This window comes from Cyanistes caeruleus, chromosome 16 (assembly GCF_971803275.1).
Source record: "Cyanistes caeruleus chromosome 16, bCyaCae1.hap1.1, whole genome shotgun sequence".
In the NCBI taxonomy this organism is placed as follows: Eukaryota; Metazoa; Chordata; class Aves; order Passeriformes; family Paridae; genus Cyanistes; species Cyanistes caeruleus.
Genome location: NC_141716.1, coordinates 16633167 through 16656765, shown reverse-complemented (window position 1 = coordinate 16656765; position 23599 = coordinate 16633167). Strand labels below are relative to the sequence as shown.

General features: G+C 42.3%; 1 protein-coding gene across 8 annotated transcripts in view; it reads left to right on the top strand.

Annotated features, from left to right (window-relative positions):
• Nucleotides 1–22845, top strand: part of RALGAPB (Ral GTPase activating protein non-catalytic subunit beta) — a 63427-nt gene extending 40582 nt beyond the window's left edge. For 4 of the 8 annotated variants that reach the window (XM_086853361.1, XM_086853360.1, XM_086853367.1 and 1 more), the window contains 13 exons: nucleotides 1199–1386; nucleotides 3528–3634; nucleotides 5249–5401; nucleotides 6023–6232; nucleotides 7183–7341; nucleotides 7617–7709; nucleotides 9256–9421; nucleotides 12315–12437; nucleotides 13139–13275; nucleotides 14072–14180; nucleotides 16583–16661; nucleotides 17081–17229; nucleotides 18831–22845. In XM_086853361.1, the coding sequence (XP_086709487.1) occupies nucleotides 1199–1386; nucleotides 3528–3634; nucleotides 5249–5401; nucleotides 6023–6232; nucleotides 7183–7341; nucleotides 7617–7709; nucleotides 9256–9421; nucleotides 12315–12437; nucleotides 13139–13275; nucleotides 14072–14180; nucleotides 16583–16661; nucleotides 17081–17229; nucleotides 18831–19024 (1867 nt within the window). In that variant the 3' untranslated portion in view covers nucleotides 19025–22845. The remainder of the gene's footprint in view (nucleotides 1–1198; nucleotides 1387–3527; nucleotides 3635–5248; nucleotides 5402–6022; nucleotides 6233–7182; nucleotides 7342–7616; nucleotides 7710–9255; nucleotides 9422–12314; nucleotides 12438–13138; nucleotides 13276–14071; nucleotides 14181–16582; nucleotides 16662–17080; nucleotides 17230–18830) is intronic. The other 4 variants (XM_086853365.1, XM_086853364.1, XM_086853363.1 and 1 more) reach the window with 1 other exon arrangement.
• The last annotated feature ends 754 nt before the right edge of the window (nucleotides 22846–23599 follow it).

Here is a 23599-nt window from a genome sequence, read left to right as displayed (position 1 = left end):
ATACAGCCACATGTATGCTGCAGCAGGATGGGATGGCTTCCTGCCCACAGTGTTGGGCTTGATTAATATATTTGAGAGGTTCTGCTGGAAGTGCAGTAACAGATAATGTGTGGGTTGGGGAAGAGAAGCACAGAGAGGAAAATTGGGATTTGCTCCAGAGAAGTTGGAAAGCATTGTGTTATGGGCTGAACAGCATCGTGGTAGACAGGGCAGACTGAGGATGGGAAGGATAAATATGTTTTGCAAAAAGCAATTGCTGCTTTCTTTTTTACTCTGCTTTGGAATCCAACTGTTATAAATGTTACTGTTAGGAAAAACAACTGCGTAATTTCCAAGAAAAAGCAACTACTCATTGGAACTTATGGACAAATCCATACTGTTGCCTGAAAGTGTTTCTTTTATTTTGAGAGATGGAACTGTTTTCACAGTAGAGTGGAAAAGTGTATGGGGAAGGCCACTCAATAGACTTACTTTTGCTCTAGGTGTTGGTGTTAAGGGTTAAGTCCTGGCTTAGATCATGTGTACTTCAGTCTGACACTGGACATCTCTCATTACTGGTTCCTGTCATAAAAATTCTAAATTTCTAATAGTGTTAATGAGATCCTGTACAAATTCAAATTATTTAAAACAATGCTTCTAGGGGCTTCCTAAGGCTGTGGCACCAAGGAGGTAGGCAGTGTTGACCCCACCTGGAGGCTTTCTTCCAGGGGTGATTACCATCTGAGATGGCTGTGCTTGTGTGATCCTGGACCTTTTAGGGTCCCAACCCCTTAAAGGGTTTTAAGTTACTGTAATCTGTACTTGAAGAAAGCAACGGCAATTGTAACTAGTGTACTGCCATGTCTGTCCTGCTTGTTGATATGAAAGGGCTAAAGTATGGATAACTGGAGAAATAATTTTTTTAAATGACCATATAGCTATGAAAGGGTACAGATTTTCATGCTTTATAGCGTGTCTTAATATCTTTATAACCCATGTTATAAAGAAGCTTTTTCTATAGGCAGAGTACTCTTCTTTGTAGGTTTTCATGCATGTTTTTCTGAAGGTGCTGGTTAACTTAAAACAACCTGATGGGTGAGAGCCATGATAACATAACTGCTAGGTCATGATACAGATGAAGGGTATGAGTGAAAGTTTGTGCTTGGATGGAACAGTTCACTTAATCTGTCATAACTCTCAACTTTTTTCTCACTTGCAGCATTATGCAGTTACTTGGAGCATTTCCTTCTCCCAGTGGTCCTGCTTCTCCTTGCAGCTTGGTGAATGAAACCACGTTAATTAAATATTCCCGCCTCCCTACCATAAATAAACACAGCTTCCGTTACTTTGTTTTGGATAACAGTGTCATCCTGGCCATGTTGGAGCAGCCTCTAGGGAATGAACAGAGTAAGTTCAGATTTTCTGTATAGGGCTGCAAAACAAAGGTACTTCATCAAGTGTCTCTCTCACATTTCAGGGGCTTTCCTGTCTGTGAGTGGGCACACAGAAGAGAGCTGCTCTGGGGCAAAGCAGTGGGAGTAACTTAAATGCCACTAATAATCAAACAGGCACAAGTCTACCCAAACTGTTCATGCAATTGTCCAACTCTTTCAATCAGTTAGGTCATATACTTGCTGCTGGCTGCCATTGAAATAATGGGTGAAGGACAAAAGCAATAACAATACATTTTGAAACATCCTTGTTCATACAAGAATAAAAATGTAAAGAGTATAGGAGACTTGATTAGGACAAGTGATTAACATATAGTTAGTGTGTCTCCTTTATTCTTGCACCATTGCTGCTGCTTGCTTTAGGCTTCCTCTCTTATAACATACTTCTGTGGGTGCTTTCAGCTCAGGTGGTTGTAGTTGCTTAGGAGCTGTTATAACTTTCCCATGTCTGATCCTGTTCTGTCAATGACACCTCCTGTAAAGGAGACTTGTCACAGGGTGTTGGCTTTCACAACTGAATTTAACTCATTTCAGCCTCATAGATTTTGACCTTCAGGAACTTACATTACAAAAATCTGATATTAAATGATACTTTGAACAGAATAACTGATCCTCTGTAAGTCTTCATGTGTTATAGTGTTACCCAATAGAATAGATAAAAATTCTTTAACATGCTACCTCAGTTAAATACTAACTTATGTTACAGCTGATGTACTGTCCCCAGTATATTTTCCTCATCTGTATATAGGATGGAGACTAGAAACTAGTCTTGAAAGCAGAGATTGGACAGAAGTGTATGAACTGGTGCTGAGAAGTTGCATTATAGTCTAGAGTGCTCTGACCATGTTGAGAATCACTGAATAGATCTTGCAGGAAGTGACAATGCTGGGAGCCATTGCCACATGTCCACCCTCAGTCTGTGAGCAAGTGTATCCCTGACTAGAGTGGATTAGAGCATGCTACAATGGCTAAACACTCCTCATCCTCACTCTGCCCTGGCTAAATGTGTTACTGTGGAATCCTGCAAAGCTGTTGGAATCACAAATCAGATTATCTTTTCTTGCTGTGTATAGCTTGCTTACAAATCCAGTTTGAATTGCAAGATTAATTGTAATAATACACAAGTACATCAGGCCAGTTCTGACGCAGATCATGGGAGTGAGTGACTGATGAGCTAGTTTGGTTCTCTGTGTGTGTGTGTGCTTATGTACAGGGTGTGAATAGGCTATGCTGCAACCTCAACTTCCCAGGGAATACTGGGGAGGGAATAGACTTCTGTTAGTTACCTGATGGTGCAAGTGTGTGGTTTATGTGCACAAAAGATAAATGCAAATGCCTTTAAGAAGAAAAGCTTATGATCAAGTATGATGATCTCATCTAAAGTGACTAATATCAGTAGCCTTTTCAATTTTGAAGGAAGACTGAAATCCCCAAAATGTTAAAATCATCAGTGTGCCAGTAGAAATGTGCTTCAGGTCTCTATGGTCTGACCTCCAGCTGTATAAAAGGCCAGCACTGGATTTGGACCAGGATAACACAACCTGGTGTTGCCCAAGTGAGTCTTGCTAACCTGAAAGGACCACTTAGCTCTGTGTCTCTTGTGGGGAAAAATTTTCCATGTTGCGGAGTCAGAATCTTCTGAGTCTTTGTTCGACCATTATCTTTTGTCCTTCCACTGTTCTTACTGCTACTGTTTGTGAGGAACTTTTGCAGAAGGTCATGGAAGAATCATGGAATTGGTGTCTCCATATGGTCATTGTCTTACCTAAACAGGCAGTGACTGGACAATCTTATTTGATTTCCTCAGAGGTATGTTGGAGGCAAATGATGAATTAAAAATAATAAATTTGGATAAAAGTTGCTTTTAATGATGAAACTGAGCTGGCAAGTATTGAAATGACAAAGTAGACTAGTACTTTGCTGCTGCAGAGAGATTTGTTTGCTTCTCACCAGTTTTCTTCAGAGTTAGGGAGGAGTTAACCATGAAAGAAAAACTTCTGCTGTCATGCCTGCGTTTTTTTCTTGTTGAATGATTACACAGTGAACTGTTTGTAGTATATGATGATGTCTTATTCTCTTAACCCATGTGCTTTGCAGATGACTCTTTCCCCTCTGTCACGGTTTTGATCCGTGGGACATCTGGAAGATTTGCGTGGGCCCAGCAGCTCTGTCTTTTACCAAGAGGAGCTAAAGCAAATCAAAAGGTCTCTATCAAAGCCCGTAAAGAAATCTTTAACTTAGAGATGTTCAGCAGAAATTCCACTAATGTGAGACAGCCCCCAAAGGTGGTGATTATACATTTAAAGCTGAGCCATGGGGCCTTTAGCTGTAGGTAATGTGCAATATCTCTGGTGACTCCTTACCACTTGTGTTTAATATTAACTACAGGCTGTGAAAGTGCTGTTGCTTTTTTGACTTGCAGACTTGCTATTAAGGGAGGGGGCATTCTCTTTTTTATTCCCCCTTTTTTTCTGAAAGCATTTTCTGAAGCGATGGGGTAAGGCACAGTGTATTTAGTGTATATGCAGGAGTGTTGGTGCTAGTTTTCAGGTATTAGGCAAAGCCCTTGCAGAGGGAGTGAAGTCTGGAGGTGTAGAATGTGGTGCTGCAGAGAGAACAGGTCTTCAAGCTACAAAACCTGATGTTGCAAAGATGGCTGTAAACCCTCTGAAAAAAATTATCTAGCTGGAACTCTGGAACAGCTCTGGACAGGAATGGTGGAGGAGAAATACCTCAGTCTTGCTTTACAGAAAAAAATTCTTACTGCAGTTGTCTAATGGAACATATACTCTTGTCATGGAAATATCTGTCTGTGAATTTCTCCAAATCTTTAAAGTCTTCCCATGACCCTCAATAAGAAAGGTAGTAATGTAACTGAAATGAGGGCTTTTCAGTCTCAGCTGGCATGTTCATTTAGATGAGTGTAGTCTCTGCAAAGCAGCCTTTGGGATGACAATCCAGGATGTGTTTGGAGCTCTGCTATCTCTGGAGCTGAGACCCTTGGCTAAATAATCTCAGTCCAGGTGTGCTACCTCCTGCACTAAAGGACAAGCCATGATCTGACTGCTGACTTACTCACCAGTTTTAAGGAAACTTTTCCAACTTGGAGGCATTCTAAAACATTATTGTTAATGGTTTTGCCCTTTTGAAATGTAATCAGTAGTAAACTTAGAAGACAACACTGAAGATGCAATGAATGATCTTGCTTGCTTGGAGCTGATGCACCTCTAAACCTGCACCTAGATAATTTGTTGCTTTCTTGGGTAACTTGGAAGTTTGGAATTACATAATGACAGTATAGAACATGATGTAGTACAGTAGCAATGTCAAAATTGCATCATGATCCGTGATGCAAGACCTTTGGCTATTCTGGCAGTGCATCTCCTGACCCACAGCATTGCTGCTCTCTTTGGCTTATTCTGTGATTGTCACAGTCAGGAGGATTGAAATGGAGTTTCTCAAATACTTGCCAACTTTGTCTGAATACAGTTAGAATGGGCTGAAATTAAGATGTTGCCATGTAAGTCTGCCATTTTTGTGGGGTTTGCAACTGTTTACAGGCTAGATGCTTTGAAGGGTTCATAGATTTCAAATGGATAGTTCTGTCTTTTTAAAATTTACAGTCACATTTTTAATACAGGTCTTTTAGTTTAAAGTATTGAATGTTTTCTAATGATGCTGCTCACTAATAGATTAGTGTAGACTAATTAATAGACTAGTGTAGTTCTGGCAGTGAGGGGAGAGGAAATGTTTTTCATCTGTTCTAATATTGTCTAGTGATGTAATACTGTGAATGTAAAGCAACCTCTTTTTTTCAGACATTTGTACCAGAACCTCGACCAGCTCCTAAAAATGATGTTGGGTTGAAATACAGTGTTAAACACCGCCCTTTCCCTGAAGAAGTGGACAAGATTCCATTTGTGAAAGCTGACTTGAGCATTCCAGATTTACATGAAATCGTGAATCAGGAAGTAAGTAACTGTCTCTGACTTGATTTTGTTCTTGGGTTTTTGTTCTTGTCTGTTTGAGAGTCATGCACTTATGTCTTACTGTAAATATTTTTACTCTTTGGCTTGTCCAGTTTGATATTAATGGAATAATAACCTCTGCAAATTAGTTAAAACTGTGCACTTCTCCAGGAAGATGACAATGCTTTGGATGTATTATTTGGGAGACACTGCTCAACATGTTTTATTACTGATCCTAATACTCTGTAATTGTAGGAAGCAATGACTTGCACTTTGTTGCTTCTTCTGGGGAAATGGAAGGGTCTTTTTTGGGACCTTCCTGGAAGAAGAAGAGAGTGCATGTCTCAAATATTTTAAAGTTTGGCAGGATCTAATTTGCTTTAGGTTCTGTTCTCTTGAATGGAAGCCATAGCTGATACTGGATAGTCACAGAGCTCTCCTGTACCAACAGGGTGTTTAGGTGCTCAGTTTACAATGTTGCGAAGTCTTTTTGAAAGTGTTTTAGTAACCATTCTGGTGGTGGACTGCAGCAGCTGCTGCAGAGCTTTGCTAAGTGATGGAACCGTTTTCTTAGTGGATCTTCGTAAATTTGGTGACATCAGCAGTTCACACAATGTTTTCTAGCTTGAAGAGCGCCATGAGAAGCTGAGGAATGGAATGGCTCAGCAGATTGTCTTTGAGACTTCCATAGATCAGAGAAGTGAAGAGGAGTGGCGGAAGAAGAGCTTTCCTGATCCCATCACGGAGTGTAAGCCCCCGCCACCAGCACAGGAGTTCCAGACAGCACGTCTGTTCCTCTCTCACTTCGGCTTCCTCTCATTAGAAGCATTGAAGGTGATCTGATACGTCTTGGTGTTGTCTGGTTCCTCCAGTTCCCATGTGGTCTGGCTTGACAAAAGAGGACAAATAAGTTTTGTTAGTGGAAGATGATCTATGTAGTTCCAACTACTTTTCAGCTGCAGTCTAATCAAATCAAGTGATAGACTCCAGTATTCCAGGATTAAGAGCAGGACTGTGAAAGGCTGAGCCTCAAGCTGAACATGCTCTATGTCTTTGTTTTCAGTGAATGCACAAGCCAGCACACTCAAATGTTCACACTTAAAATCATTCCACAACTTGAATGAGGTTTTGGGGTGGTACTTGAAGACTCTCTGAAATATAACTGACACAGAAGTTTTGCTTCAGAGGTGGTTGTGCTGAGGTGGTTTAATCACACATAAACACTTAGTACATAATAGATGTAGAGGCTTCTTTTTTAAATTAAAATAATTATTTTTAGAGGTGATCCATATTCTTAATTTAAAATTCTGTCTCTTACCTGCTGATTCTCCCTTGTATTTGTTGCTTTTCCTTCCTGAAAGCTGTCAGAAAAAGTAGACTATAGAGCATTTGCAAAAATATTGTCTGAGAGTGCTGAGTATATTGCATATTACTGGTGTTTAAGTTAATTTAAAACTGCACATGCAATGTGCATAGCTGTGATAATCTGAAAGCATCTGCTGTTTTTGTTGTGTGCTCTTCTTGAGCAAAATATTATGTCTCTCACTGGCAAAGTACCACTTTTATTTAATGGAAGTGGAATGCAAGAAATTGTCAACCTCTTGTGCTTGCTGTTACTCATTTACAGTGACAAGATGTTCTATTGCATCAGAAATCCCTGTATAATTTTTCTCTTAGAGAAGGGAAATTCTTTTTATATTTTAATGGATTGCCATTGAAGCCATGAAGACCTTTCAATTAAGAAAGATGGATTTTTAAGCTGTTAAACTCTGTCTGTTGGACAGGAACCTACTAACAGTCGTCTACCTCCTCACCTGATTGCACTTGACTCTGCTCTACCTGGGTTTTTTGATGACCTTGGCTACTTGGATTTGTTACCTTGTCGTCCTTTTGATACTGTTTTCATTTTCTACATGAAGGCAGGCCAGAAAACTAGCCAGGAGGTAAGTGAAAGTGTAGAATGCCAACTAGTTGATGTTGTCTTGTTTCTTGTAATTTCCAAGTGAATAAAGCATCAGTGCTAGTGATTAGAATGGAGTGTCAGAACCAGTGTGAGCTACAAGTCACTCTATACTCTTCATATGTAGGTTGAAGTATGTTGCTCACACTTAGGATTATTGTAACAAATTTAATATATTTTTAAATATAGATAAGATATATATTAAAATGTTAATAGTATCTTTATTATCTGTTCTGTCCTTATTGTCCTTATTTGTAGAGTTCAAAGATTCAGATCAGAAAGGCATTTCAGCTTTGTACGCTCAGCTTGCAGGGAAGGTTGCAGTTTGTTCCAGCAATGAGCAGTGTCAAGGTAGTTTGGTTTAATTCTAATGTTAAACACGTGTTAAAGGAATGAAAAAGTTTCTGCAAGTAAGGAAGTATTATTGCATTGTAACTGTTTGTGCTATAATATTTAGATTCAAAGGCGATTGGGTTAATCAGGTTAATTTGTGTAAATCTAAGTTGTGACTTCTTTGTGACCTAGAAACTTGCTAAGAGGGTTAATGGGCTCATTAGGATAGGATGTTTCTCTATTACCTTCTTATTCCATTCATAACTCTCATAGTAAAGATTAGAAGTGTGACTTCCATAATAAATCATTGTGCCAACTCCTCATATCACTGTGAATGCACTGAACACTGCAGCACCTTCTGCTTTGGTGTGGGACACAATTCTTGAAACCAGGATCATTTGTCTGTGAGTGTTCAAATTGTCACTCAGAGTGGCCAGTGCAGAGTCTTTTCATCTGCAAAGTTAGCTATGAAGCAGGATATGCTGGGTTTGCCTTTGAGCTGAGACGTGCACTTGCTGAGCTAGCAGAATGCTTATACACTCTTATGGAGCTCTTATGTCTTCCAACCCACGCTTACCCTGACTTGTTCTGAAGCACAGCTTTGGTTTCAATGTGCTTAGTAATGAGAATTAATAATGATATTTCAATGCAGTGTGTCTAGTCATTGCTGAACACTATATGAGGCATTAGGATGGGGTGTCAGGACTATGTGGCTACACAAAGCCTCCAGCCTGGAAGCTTCCAGCACCCATCCCTGCAGTTTCTGCTTTGTTTGGGCCTGTGTCCCAGTGTTCTACCCCTGCACAAGGCAAAATGATTGATGCTTCTACCACAAAACAAATACCTGCATGGTCCAGAAAGGATGAATGGATTGTTTGTTCTGTTCTGGTACCCAAATCACACATGTCCTTGTGTGGTGTTTGGTGAAGGGCTCAACTCTCACTTGGGCATAATGAGGTAAAAATTGCCATAACATGTGTAAATGTCCCATATCTCTGTCATAAGTAGAATTAAATTTTAACATGAACAGGACAGTGTAATTAAAGTGCACACTCGATGTTGCTGAAAACTGTTTTGGAAAATCTGTTTCATAATCTAATGTGCTGTGAGGCCTGCCCTTTAAACCACTGTCATGTACAGGTGAGTAATGAGGAAAATACCTTTCTCCTCAATTTTTAGCGAAATAGTCTAATAATGAAAACTGTCTAGAAAACCCTTGTATTACCTTTAGTGCTAATGCAGGCTCTGCACTGAGTACTCATTGGTTTTTCTGATGAGTGCTTGAGTCTCAAAATTGCCATTTCCAGCCATTTAATTCACTGTTTTATAGGCTTTGAAAATGCTGGCAGAAAGTTGGGTTGATTGAACAGGACAAGGTCAAGCAGAATAGGAGGATGATGAGGTGCAGGGAGTAATGTCCATGTAGAAAGTCTGGGGTTCCAGGCTTATTCTGTAGCTATATTTGGGCAAAAACATGTTGGTGACAAAAATTTAATTAAAAAGCTGAGGAGGAAGAGACCTCTCTCCTGCTTCTGTACCAACATGGTGCTGCTGGTGGTTTCAGATCCTGAAGAACATGGAGTCTTCCAGAATTGTTCAGCCCCACTTCCTGGAGTTCTTGCTGTCTCTTGGTTGGTCTGTCGATGTTGGGAAGCACCCTGGGTGGACTGGTCACATCTCAACAAGCTGGTCAATCAACAGCTGCAGTGATGAAGAGGGACCTGAACAAGGTAAGACATAGTAAATGTCTTTTTTAGTAAATTAAAATGTTTAGGTTCCTTTAGAAGACAATTTTCTTGCTCCTGTGTACCTATCTGAACACTGGGTTTTTGTTGTTTCGTTTTTTTTAATAAATGATGTTTGCTAGAAAAAAATGTGTAAATGTTGAATTAAGCTTTTAGTCAAAGTGAGTAAAACAAACATCTGTATGTTGTTGGGAGAAAGTAGCCTCAGCAGAAAAAATACCTCTGAGCCATGTTTTTTAAGATTTGATGAATCTTTAAAACAGTATTCAGGTGAAATTGGTTGCAGATTTTTCTGTGTATTGGCAAATAGGCTTGAAATACCAGGGGGGGTAGATTAAAATGAAATATTAAATCAAACTGCTGTTTATAGGTCCTGGAGTTGTTGGAACCCGCACCTGGCTCTATGTCTTGCTTCATTGACTCTGCTTTTTTTCACTGGAGCAAGAAACTCCTCCCCTGAGCTTGTCATATACCACCCTCTCCCCATTCTGACACCCAAAATGATCCTCAGGAATGTGAGCTGCTATCCCAGGATGGGAAGCTGGGGGCTGGGTTAGATTCTGCCTTGGACAACTTGGTCAGATGCCCTGGGAAGTGGTAGCGTCTGGACTGGCTCTAAGGCCCAAACTTGTTTGGGGTGATCTCCAGAGCCACAGCCTCTGGTGGGGCACTCAAAGGCAGTGGTAAGGCTGGTGCAGCTTGTTCATCATCCTTGACCTGTTGTTGGCATCAGGTATGACACCATTACAACTGCAGGTGCTTAAGCAGCACTTGCTCTACTGTCCATTTACTGTGTCTAGAAGTGCCTTTCACCTGTATCTGCAGCTAGATGGAGGCTTCTCCCTTAAGTTATGGAATAAAAGTACAATCCACTGAAGGCTGGAAGTGTTGGGAAGAGGTTAGAGTACAGAGGCATTGCTTTCTCTGAGCAAGTCAGATGGATTACAGCCAAGTCTGGATTTGATTTTGCTTTAAGGACAGGGTCAGGTTGTGCTTTCTCAGAGGCAGAGTCTTCTGACCTTCCTGTACAGTGGCTGTGTCAGAACATCTGCAGAAGGCAGGTCCCACAATTAGCAAGGGACCTGGTTTGATGTGGACTTTCCAACTTGAATCTTTTCAGAATGAAAACACAGACCACTAAATAGCTGAATTAATTCAAGCAGCTCAGGGAAGAAGGAAACAGAAAAAGCATTCAGAAGTGGAAGGGAGGAAGGCCAGATTACTTCTAGTCTGGTTCTGATGGTGAACGGGCTGGAGCACAAGTCCAATGAAGAGCAGTTGAGGGAGCTGGGAGGGCTCAGCCTGGAGAAAAGAAAGCTCAGGAGAGACCTTCTCACTCGCTACAACTCCCTGAAAAGCATTATAGCCAGGTCAGGGTCAATATCCCAGGTAATGAATGACAGGATGAGAGGAAACGGCCTCAGTGCAGGTTTAAATTGGATATTAGGGAAAATTTCTTTATGGAAGGGGTGGTCAGGCACTAGCACAGGCTACCCAGTACAGTGGTGGAGTCACCATCCCTGGAGGGATTTGGAAGTGGGACTTGGGGACATAGATTAGTGGTGAGTTTGGCAGTTCTGAGTTAACAATTGGAGTCGATGATCTCCAGTCTAAATTATTCTGTGAGTCTAAAATAGCTTCCAGTGAGTTGTGGTTAAAATAATTTCATGGGAATGTTTCCCTGCAGCACCCGTAAAATCAAAGAAGTTCCTAAAGAGCTGGGTGTGAGTTGTGGTGCTGCTCCTTGGGAGCCTGTACACTGGAGATGTGGGAACCTTTTCCTGATGCTGAAGAACAGCTTGGAGTCTTCAATATGCCTCTGGCCACTTTTCTGTCAATATGCTGCATTTCAGTGCTCCAGTGGCTTTGCCAAGGCAGCTATCCCAGGAACCCTTCTGTAAAGTGGATCAGAGAAATAATTCATTTTAAAGTCCTTGCTAGTCTTTCTAGAGGTGACATGGGGAAGGAAAAGTGGGGAGGGAAGTTATTTCTCTTCTCTGAAGGCCTGTATTGGCCTCAGTGTGGTGAGGGAAACAGTGGGAACTGAGAATGAGGAGCTTTCTTGCATTGATTTGTTGCTAGAGGACACAAAATATTGCAAGGGTTCCGAGAAATCACACATACAGCAGCTTTTCATGAGGCGAAGAAAAGCCTTTATTGCGGGGTTTTAGAACCCTTATATAAGCTGTTCTGATCAGGTCACCCTGATTAATAGAAGGAACAACATTTCCCTCCTCCCATTGGTGGGACAAGAGAGAAAACACTCTCAGAATATCTGTGTCTTGTTTTGGGAAAGCAATCCCTTATTTCCACAAATAGTCTTTGAGAAAGACAGTTCTTAAAGCTTTTCCCTTGGGAACAATTAGCACCTGAGAGCTTGAAATTCTCTCAGGTTCAGAAATCATGTCCACATTGATATTTTTCTAACTCTGCTTGGCAGAGAAAAGACTGAAGAGAGATAGAAAACTGGCTTGAATTCTAGAATAGTATCAGACTGAAGAGATAAATGTTAGGGATCCTTTGGAAATGGAATGACTAACAGAAAGATATTGCTAGGCAGAATGCTCAGAAATAGATAGTAGATGTATTCTTGTGGCAGGTGTGCTTACTAGAATACTAGGAACTAAACAATCCAGTGCATCAGAAATGTGTTCAGAATGAAGCCACTCCCAACCCAAAATGCCTTTTCCTTCAAGACAGTAAAACCATTTATCTGAGAAGGGTTGTTAGCCATGAGATTTGAGTCCTTTCATTTTAAAGTGAGATTTACATGGTTTCTTCTCATTGATTGCACTTTGTATTTGAAGGCCATCTCTGATGCCGTGTGTAAAAATCTTCCTTCTGGCTAAACTTTCCTTTCCTTTTCTGTCCATTTCAGATGATCTAATTATCTCAGAAGATGTTGGGGCAAGTATTTTCAATGGACAGAAGAAGGTGCTGTATTATGCGGATGCCCTGACAGAAATTGCCTTTGTTGTCCCATCACCAGTGGAATCCCTCAGTAAGATCTCTCTGTACATGCTCTATACAAAAATAGAATCAACATTTTTTTTTGTTAGAGAACTCTTTCAGAACCACAGCCTAAAATGAATTAAGTAGTGTATTTAACAAGATCCTTGTCAGAAAGGCATGGATGTTTAAATTACAGTATTCTAATCTTCAGACTCGTTCCTGATGTGGCTTCTGTTCTGTGTCTTTCTCAGTCTGAACCTCAGTAGATGTCCAGGCATGCATGGCAATTTTGTTGTTGCTAGGGTGCTTTAGGTTGGACATGTGATTCACCAACTGTTAATGCCTATTTGTTTTTCCCTTTCCTGTCAGTGATGTGCTCCTGCAGCACATGGAGGAGTGTTTGTTCCACTGCTAAGCAGAGAAGCAGCAGCTTTCATGGCATCTTTGGCATGCTAAAAGTTCCCTGGAATAAAATACAGTGTAGCGTAGGAAGGAGGAGACTGTATTCTTTAGGAAGTTGATGGGGTGTGTGTAAGTCCATAGGGAGTGCTTTATTGGCAGGCTGTTTCTGGAATAACTGGCAGTTGTTTCCTAACTCATCTTCCTGCTTACGAGGACTATATTGACCATACATCTATGTATGTCTAGTTTCAAAAGCCTTATAACATTTTTTTAGTGTCAAATGATGACAGCTTAAGTTTTTTGGTGGAAGAATAAACAAAAACTTCCTTTTTTTCATCTGGCTTACAGCTGATTCACTGGAAAGCAGTGTCTCTGACCAGGAAAGTGACTCCAACATGGATCTGCTGCCAGGAATATTGAAGCAGCAGCCTCTGACACTTGAACTCTTCCCCAATCATACTGACAATCTTAATCCTTCCCAGCGGGTAAGGGAAAACTTGCATTGAAAAATGATGCTTTTTTTTTTTTTTTTTTTCTTTTCAAGAAACATGCTGGCAATGCTCAGGATTTTTGATAGTATATGATTTGGTTTCCTGGGATATAGACCTACTTGTTCCTTGTCATTAATCTTTGATACCTGCTTTGGTCATGCCAGAATTTGCATTTACAGTAGGAGATAGCAAGATTACATTACTTAAATATAAAACTTAGACATGCTAAGTGGTAATACCATGCATCCTGAAATCTTGAAATGCATGCAGGAAAAAGTATATGCAGTATTTATATAGTAATTCAGCCTCAAATCCATGCTTGGAAATTGAAGATGGATAGACATGAACGCCTTTCCTACCTACCTAATTTAAAATAGTGTGTCAGTTGCGTCTGAAATACCAGAAGTTGCTTTTGTACACTAACAAAGCAGAAAACCATGAACTGTTCTATCTGTAAGCAAAAGACTTATTACTATGGATTACTTTTTTAGAATTTGCTTCCAAGTATATATTTAGTTACTCATTTAAGGTCTTCAAGTACATTAAGATAAACATGTAACTGATTCAAGGGTGAATATACATATATATATTAATTTGTGTTGAATAAAAGTGGGTTGGTGACCCAGATTGCAGTGAGTACTTCCAGCACAGCTGCCCCTGTGCAATAGCTGGTAGAATCTGTACCTGGCTGAGATATGAATGACTTAGGAGCAGCAGGGAAGTACTTGTTGGCTGTATTATTGGGCTCATGATGTTTGCAAATGCTACTCTTCCCTTATGTTCAAAACAGCTGAGTCCTACTTCTAGATCCAAGAGGATTCCTCAGGGCCGAACCATTCCACCAATGGGACCTGAAACCAAAGTGTATGTGGTCTGGGTGGAACGTTATGATGATATAGGTATGTACAACTCCTAACTGTTCACTAAAGTAACAACAGGGCAGGAACCAGAGATAAAACTGTTCCATTTTTTTTTCTTTTTTTTTTTTTTTTTTTTTTTAATAAAATGCTAGATCATGGAACCACTGGTTTGAATTGGAGGGGACCTTAAAGCTCATCTAGTCCCAACCCCCTTCCATGTGCAGGGACACCTCCCACTAAACCAGGTTGCCCCATCCAGCCTGAGCACTTCCAGGGATGGGGCAGCCACAGCTTCTCTGAGCAGTCTGTGCCAGGGCCTCCCCACCTTCACAATCAAACTAAGTCCTTATTATTGTCTGTAACAACACTAAGGTTCTGAATCAGTTCTTCAGTATTTGAGTTGTGATCCATAGGGTGTACATGAATTAGTGACATATGTAGGTCTGAAGTTTCCTTTAGCACTGGCAGTATAGTGAAATGCTGTCATGAACTTTCTTAAGCTCAGTACCCAAAGTGGGTGTGTTCCCTTGCTTTTGAATCCTCCTCAGCTGTTGTCTTCCAGGAGTGGATCTGGTTTTCTTCCTTTAAAAAAATGGCTTCTAACACTTGCAGCTTCTGTGCTGGAGGGATCATCCTCCTCCTTGGTGTGATGGCACCTTTGGAACCCTGTGTTCTCTCTTCAGGGGAGGGCTCATTTGTTCTGCACTCAGGTGCCTGCTCTATGCTCCCTTTCTGCTGTGCTGCTCTGGCAACCTCCTGCTCCTCATGCAACTTTGTTTCTTAGTTTGGTGTTTCCTCTCTGCCTCAGAGTGCTGCTGCTCTGGGAGAGACCCAGCTTTGCTTATCCTGTTACAGCCGTGGCGTGGCCATGGTGAACAGCATTGAGGAATTCTTTGTCCCCAGGAGCTTCTTGCATGCTGGTTCCAAGCCATGGCTTGCCCTCAGTGCTATGCGAGAGTCTCTGTACACTGGCCTAGCCCAACAGTGTCTGCAAGACTAGTCAGAAACTGCTGCTTCTGTCTTTGATTTCTAATCCTCATTCCCAGTCTGTCAGTAAGGGTGGACCTTAATCAAGGCCTTAGCTCCTTCCAGAGTAAAGCAACCAAGGGGATGGGAGCAACAATCAAGAGGAGGCTTCCTGTTAAGTGTAGATATAAATTCTCAGGAAGACCGCCGTGTCCACAGCATGTCCTTCAGAGCCTTACTGAGATCAGGAGGCAGACAGCAAGTTCTGCATCATCATTCCTTGTACAGAAATTGGCCCAGAGTATGTTTCAAGCTGGTGTCCCTGACCCACTTCCTTCTTGGGTGGCAGCTAAAGCCCCTTCACTGCAGGGACAGCAGCTGTGCTACACAGACAGGCTTCTGCTTGACTGTTCCTTTCAGCAGCCACAGGAATTTCCCAGAGTTCTCTGCCTGAAGCTGAGGAAATGAGCTTGTGAGCCTCAGTAAGCCTGGCAGTTGGATGGAGGGGAGGGCAGCTCTTGGAAGTGACTCCTAGCCCAGAGGCTCTGCCATATGTTCCTTATGTTCTTGGCTTTTGCCATATGCTTCTGGTACATCTTTGAGTTTGGAGAGTGAAAAGTTGTCACTTTTTAGTCAAGGTTTTCATCCAGTGCCAACTGCTGCCCTCCCTCTTTCTCCATCTCAGAGTGTGTCCATGAGAGCATGGGAGAGCTAACCATGCTCTCCCTCTGCTTGCTCCAGCTGTTGTGTACCCTTATCATCTCAGCTTTGATGGCAACATCTGGGTTTGGGCCTTAGACTCCTTCTGCTGGAAAGCACTGTCCTGCTACCTGAACTGTACTTCTGTAATTCTCAACATCTCCTAACCCCTCAACAAGTTGCTGAGAAGTTCCAAATCCCCTTAAGGGATTCAAGTTCTTACTATTTCCTCATTCATCTTCATAATCCAGTCTTTGTTATCAAGTACATGGGAGCAGAGTTGTAGATGATGGTGGAGATCCGTAGAACTTGGATTTGAGGAAGGATATCCTGTTTGTGGGATCAGGGCTCAAGGGAACTATGGTGTGAGTGGTTGGCATTGTTCAATGCTTCTAGCAGTAAGTATTCTGGAGGCTGATCACTTGTGGATGGGTGAAGATGCCATGAATAATAATTTGAAATTTCTTTTTGTGGTTGAAGTAGTTTATCTCCTTCCTGCTTTCATGGTTCCTCTAGGGATTTGACCTTTGGGTTGAGAGAATGGAGGGTTTGGGACCTCATCTGCTGAATGTAGATGGCTGAGGTGTGTGTACCCTCCATGAATGCTGAAACTGGAAGCTAAACAAGGACACTAAATGTGCAAGAACACTAGTGGTATAAATGCTTGAGGAATGCATGGTTTTGACTGATGATAATCTTTCCCTGTACACAAGAAAGAAAAGAAAATCCAAAACTATAGTAGATAAACTTTATTTGGTGTATCCTGTTCTTAACAGAAAACTTCCCCCTCCCTGATCTGGTATCTGAGACTAGCACTGGTGTGGAAACCACAGCCAATAGTAGCACTTCCCTGAGGTAAGACTGCTCTTATTTTCAGTATTTTTATTGATGTCTCAGTGGACTATTTTTTTGGTTGAAAAAGTGAAAGAGCTTTTCATATCACTGCAGATAAAATACAAATTAAAGAACAAAAAATGTCCAGTTTTATCTGAGTCTGTGATGAGTCTCCCTCCTGATTGGCTCCCTTGTGAGGTGGCTAATGCTACATACATGCTGTACCCTGGCTGTAGGGCTCTCCAGTCCTGTGGGAACAGAGCTCCATAGGCACAGCATGACTGACAGAGCCCTTCTGAGGGTCCACAGCATGCCCTGGGATCCTGCTGCCTTAGCCCTGAGGCATTTTAAAACTTTCTTTTAAAGGGGTCATTTTTCATCTGTGGATTAATTGAAATAGTGTTTTAGAAGTGATTCAACAGTTGTGTTTTTCCCTTAAGATCTACCATTCCTGAGAAGGAAGTTCCTGTGATCTTCATCCATCCTTTAAACACTGGCTTATTCAGGATAAAACTACAAGGAGCAACTGGAAAATTCAACATGGTTATCCCACTGGTGGATGGAATGATAGTCAGTAGGAGAGCTCTTGGTAAGCTAAAAGGTTTTAGGAATGTTCATGTTTATATTTTATTTTTAAAAAAATAATGATATATCTGCAAAGTACATGCTCTGGAATCTTTCTTTGGAGAAGGTGTTAGACAATGCTGAACAAATGAAAGCCATGCATTTTGCAGTAACAATGCGAGCAGGAGCAGCAGAGGGAGCAGGTGGGCAGCACTAGGCTGCCAGGGTAGCAGGAGAGAGCGCTGGAACTAGGAACAGGGCTTGTGTAAATAGGAGAGATCTAAAATGTGACCTTAGTGTTTAGCACAGAGAACCAAGGAGCACCAGAGGGTGCTATGGAATTTGTTACTTTGCTGGCATGCTGTGTGTTCCTTCTGGTTTAGAAGCCAGACAGGGATTAAAACCATAGCAACTGAGGATTTTCTTATGTGTTCAATAAAAATACCATACAGGTATGTGTTAACAGGTTCTCTGATTTCTCTTTGCCTTTTTCTCTGTTCCTGGATGGATTCATAGACCTGTTCTGATATTGGTGCTATTTAGCTTCAGTATCTAGAAATCCCATCTGGCAAAAGCAGTACACAGGACAGAGTAAAATGAAATAACGAATATTAAGTTACTTGTCCATAACCCTAAAGCTGCTGTTGGAGGTGACTTTCAGGTTCTGGGGTTTGTATGCTTAATTCAGTGATTGGCAAATCAAAGCCAGATCTGGGCCCTTAAGTAACATCTATTAATTCAGCTGATGACAGTGGCTTTTTACTGAAAAACTATCAGGTATGTTTTCCTAGAGTTGGATTGTTTTTCTGCTGCATCAGGACTGTTAATATAGTGAAATTTTTCTTGTCTCTAAGTTCAGCAGGTGTAGTTTGTGTGTAGTGAGGTCCTCTAAATGTTTCTGTCTTTAAGAAAGAGCTTGTGAAACAGCAAAGGGGGTAAGGAATAGTTGCTTCTTTAGAGGCATAGAAATTTCCATTCAGCATAAAATAAGTTAAAGTTAGCTGCCAGCTTTTGAGTGCTACTACTTCCATTCCCCACCTCCTCCTCCATCTGCATCCAACAGTGTGAGTTACAGGGGGTGACAAAAGTGGCAAAGCAGTGAGGGGAAATTTGCTTGCAGCCACAACCCATCAGGTCTTTCCTCATCTTCTTTCCAAGGGGAAAGGACTCTGCAATTCCTACTAGAAAAAGCTACTGACTTTTTCAGGGCTCCTCTGGAATTACCTGGTGTGTCCTCAGGACCTGTCTAAGGTCCAGATGAGTGGCATAGCTGGGGCTGTGGTACTGTGACTCTTGTCTTGGCTGCCCTGGGTTTGCCCTCTTGTCCCAAGGGTGCTGTTCCAGGCAGCTGCTTGGCTCTGGCAAAGCAGAGAATACTCCTCCTCCAGCCAGTTTAGGGTACAACTGAGTCCCTTCCTTCGTTCTTTGCAGTGAAGGTCTTTACGAGCCTGGGGACCATGGCTGCCTGTTATCAATTGTTCATAGAGTAAAGGACTTGACTTGATGGTGCTGAACATCTCCCCTGGGTTTAGATGGGACAGAACCCAAAATTGTCTTTGGCTGGGAAGCCAGCAAAGGGGTGCAGGACTGAATTTAAGCTTGATTAAAATGTTGTTTCTTTTTCAGGTTTTTTAGTGAGACAGACAGTAATAAATATTTGTCGCAGAAAGAGGCTGGAAAGTGATTCGTACAACCCACCCCACGTCCGTCGAAAACAGAAAATAGCAGATATTGTCAATAAATACCGGAACAGGCAGCTGGAGCCAGAGTTTTATACCTCGCTTTTCCAGGACGTTGGGCTCAAGAGCTGCAACCCCTAGGTCATTATCCTTCCAGGACAATTAGATCAGAGCTTGGTGGCTACACTAATGAAAACAGTTAAATAACAGCAACAAATTTTCTCAGCCCTCTGGAATTCAGGAAATCATGTTCTAGCACAAGTCAGCAGGTACCATGTGGGAGGAATGAGAAATGAATCCGAAACACTGCAGTTGGGATGTTGACATGATTCACCTACCCTCAGAAGATTATTGAATTCCAGTCTTCCTGGATGCTAGCAAAATACTCTCTTCACCCAGTCATCCTTTCCAGACTAATTAGGAGCTGTAGGAGTCTTGCTCTGAAGGGAAAACAATCAAAGTGAAGCCATCTCTGCATACGAGGATGGAAATAAGAATAGAAACAAACCTGCCATTAAACACCTTGCTGCACCCATGTGTCCAAGGGCAAGGGAGCAGGATCTTCCCTTGGAGGAAGAGTCTGTTCCAGAGCATTAACTTTCCCTCTAAGAACTTCAAAGACATTTTCAGTCCCCCTTGAGTGCTCAACAGAAGATCCTTCATTGGATGGGTGTAACCCATCTCTGTACCAGAAGCAAGAGGAGGAAGATTGCTTGGAAAGAGAAGGCCCTAAAATCCAAAGCCCAGATGCTGTATGTGGCTACTCCCTCCAGGGCTCGTAGTGAGTCCATCTGCATACAAGACCACCACCACCACCTGAAATTAACTGACTTTCCAAAAGAAGTTGTTATTGGATAAGAGCTTTTGGTTATATAAAAGTGAGGTTATGACTTTCAAGTCTGTTGCAAAATGTCTCATTTCGGTAGCTTGATTTTTATTTTTTAATTTTTTTTAATGCAACTACTTAATTTATTTTGAAGTGTCTATATCACCTACTCACTGTTTCCATAAAAAGCATAAAAATCACTGGCCTTCCTTCCATTGGATTGAAATCTGAGGTGTGGGGCTGCCTCCTCCCTATTATTTATAGCATGAGCAGATTTTGCAGCTTCTACAACACTTTTCAGAAGCTCCTGTTAAGCAGACCAAACAACTCAAAAAGAAAATTCTTTTCCCCATTAATTTCAATGCCATGAAAGCCCCTTTGGAGTTATAACTTGACATTGTTTTGAATCTCCTGCATGTTCTCACATTCAGCAGCAGTGCTTCCCTTCCACCTAGGTCAGGAGTTTTAATTTTCAGCCTGTGGCTTTGATGTGTTCAGGACTCAAAGGATGTGCTGGGAAAAAATGTTTGCAGCTACAGCTGTGATACTGGGATCTCAGATGTGGTGGGTGCGGGCAGCCCTGGGAGCACCTCTGGCTTCTGGTACATCCCAGCTGGTGGTGCAGCAGGGAATTGTGGCTGACACTCCTGGGGAGGTGCAGCCTGACAGCAGCGGGGATCCTGATCCTTCCAGCACTGGGTAATGGAAGAGGATGAGTGAACACGAATTTGGGGGAGCTCTTCACATTATTTCCAAAGTGGTTTTAATATGCTGTGCTATGCATTGTAGTAATACCTGTCAGGCATTGAATTTTGATATTTCAGAGCTACTTTTTGCAGCAGTTATGACTTGAAGCAGTCTTAATTGTTTCATTACAACTTACCTGCCAAGGACAGACCTCGCTCCTGGCTTTCCATGTGGTTTTTCAGAGTTCATGGAAACACGGGCCCCTAAAAATACACGTGAAAGGACTTTGAGGTGGCCAACCACTGTGCTTTGTGTTTGTTGCAGGGAATAAGTGCACTGACTTCTCCATTCTGGAGCTCTGGAATTTGATCCAGATGAATAAAAAGTGAAAAAAATTAAACCACCCAAAGAAAACTCCTGTAGCAAGATGTGTGCTGGCTGGCCCATACCTGTGTGCTGCCCAGGTGGCACATGGCAGGAGGAGCTCCAGGGCAGCATTTGGGTGCATTGGCCAACCTGTGCAGGAAACTTGGACAGCCTCATTCCTCTGCCACACTCTTGCCAGGAGCAACTTAATGCACAGACTCTAAATTTACCCACACTGTGTATGTACCTATGGGCTCTAATTAACAGCCAAACACACTTGAACCGACTGGTTTTAAAGCCATGAGCAATGCATGTGTAACCAATAAACATCCTGAGAAATCCCTGTGTCTGCACACTGACAGTGTAACAGCAACCCCCTTACTACAGCTGAGTGTTACACAGTCCTAGCAGACGCAGCACAGCTGCACCAGGTGCTGCTGTCAGACTGTTGGGAGCAGTCACGAATGCAGAGATGGGTGTCGGGGCAAATCCTGAGTGGTTTCTGGCAGGGATAGCCAAGTGGACTGCCTGAAGATTTACTTTCTTCAAAAAGACCTGTGCTTGGCTGAAGGGTTGTCTTGGGTCTATTTCCATGTTCACCAAAAGGCACCCATGGGAGCAGTAACAGCTGTGGAGATCCATAGGACTTGGGAGGAGTCTGGAAAGAAGGTAACTTGTCACCACTCCCTATTCCCGGGGATGGATGTTTAGAATATGTGTCAGTTGAGTTGTAGAACCAGCTGGTGAGCAGGTTACACGTGGTGTGACCTGGCTGTAGGTGGTGGGATTGGTTGTCTGGAAAAGTAAGCCTTTGGGAAAGTCACAGTTCAGTACAAAAATGTGATGCAGAGCTGTGCTGCCATCCTTCATGGTTTGAATACTGGTCACAGTAGTGGGCACCCTGTGCAGACTGTGCCAGTGAAGGGTGCCTGCAGGGACTGTTCCCCCTTCCCCCAGATGTGCAGAGGTCTCGGGCTTCATAACAAAATACACCCCACCAGTCTGGGAATTGTATCCATCTCCTCTCAAAATCTGACCAAACTCTGATGGCTTTAGCTAGTCCAGGGTACTGTTTTGAGAGCTTTTCCCCTAAAGGGCCTGAGCAAATGTGGTTTATTTCCCTGATGATTGCAAGAGTTAGCCAAGAATCTAGATTTTTTTTTTATATCACAAACTGCTGCATAAAATTTCTGACTTGATGCTTGAGTGGCTTGGGTCAGCATCACTGTCCATCGGAGGGGATGAGTGCTCAAACACCTCCCTGCCCTCAACCTGCAAGAGTTCCACAGTATAAACTGGGACTCTTCATCAAACCTTTCAGTTTGGGTTCATAATTCTGTTTTAACAGAGCAGGAGGTGATCACTGTCATGTTGTTAAACACAATGTTGAAATTACATTTTAGTACCTTCATATAGAGACTTTGAAAAAAAAAGCCATTCTTTTAAAGGTACTTTTAGAAATGCATTAGAATCTTACAGCAGGCAGGAGAGGGGGAGGACAGTGCCTGTGGAAATTGGTGCATCTGTGGGTAGCAGTGTGCAAGGCTGGAGGGAGGAGCAGCCCTGGCTCCTCCTGGGCTGTACCTGCTGGGTTCACTGTAGGTCACAGTGTTTGTTTTCACAAGGTTCTGCATGCCCAGGAAGAGGAGAGAACTAAATTTCAGCCTCACAGACAAATTTGATGCATTTTCGTGATTCTGTAATTGAGTGATACCTTTAAAGGCAAACACAGCCCTTTTCTCCATGGATTTAGCAGGAGTAATTAGAAGTGAGAATGCCAGATATCATGTGCTTCAATCATAGAAAATTTGTATGAATTCCTGTATGTTGCCAAGACATGAACGTTCTGTTCTTATTGTATTTTTTTGTAAATATTCCTGGCGCTAAGTTGTAAAGTAAAGGTAAAATGTAAATATGAAGATGTGAACTATGTTCTGTTGTCTCTAGTACTTTATCTCTTATTTGTTTAGGGAAGGCACACAAAGGCTTGTTTGTATTTATGCCAATTCTTTGTCCAGGAGAAACACATCAAATATTGAATGTAACACAATTAGTCAAATAAATTTTAAAGATTCTTATCTAAGTAATTTTGCACTGGTCAGTTTTTAGTACTTTCCAAAACCTTGGTTGAAATTCTCCAATGGAAATGTTACTCAGGACAACAGCAGAAGAAGCAGAATTTGACACCCTCTGCACCTCAGTAGCTCTGGGAACAGTGAGGCTCATAGGTAAGGAAGTCATGTTGCATCTGCATAGTCTGGGGAGTGAAAACATGAGACTGCCTTTTGAAGGGAGCCTGATGGTCCTGCAATGCTGATGCTCTCCAGTCACACCATGTGGTGCTTCCCATCTTAGGTGTGGGTCCCCTGTGATGCAACCACTCCGGACACCAGCTCAGGATGGGGAAAAGCCATAGGTTTCAGCTGCAGAGTCCTGTGAGGGTGAGGGCTCTGCTGTCTGGGTAGAGAGGGAAGAAAGGATAAGACTCCTCAGCTTTGGGTTTGGGGAGGAGCTGGGCAGCAGCGGGGCCCTATGTCCCATGAGGGTGCTGCACCCAGCAAGCCATGGGGAACAGAGCTGGGATAGAGAGGATTTGTCAGTGTCATCCAGCCAGATCCCCATGGACCATCTCTGAGCTCCTTAGGGAGAGAATGAGTTCCCAGTGTGGGTCAGGGCTGCAGGACTTGTGTGTGAGAGTCTGTGCTTGTTGGGCAGAGAACAGAGAACAGCAGGGGCTGTTTCTCTGGCAGGGGCCCTGTGCTGTCCCTGGGATTTCCCCTTTGCAGCAGCTCTGGTGCTTTACCCAAGTTGCCCCACCTGAGGACCGGAACAAAAGT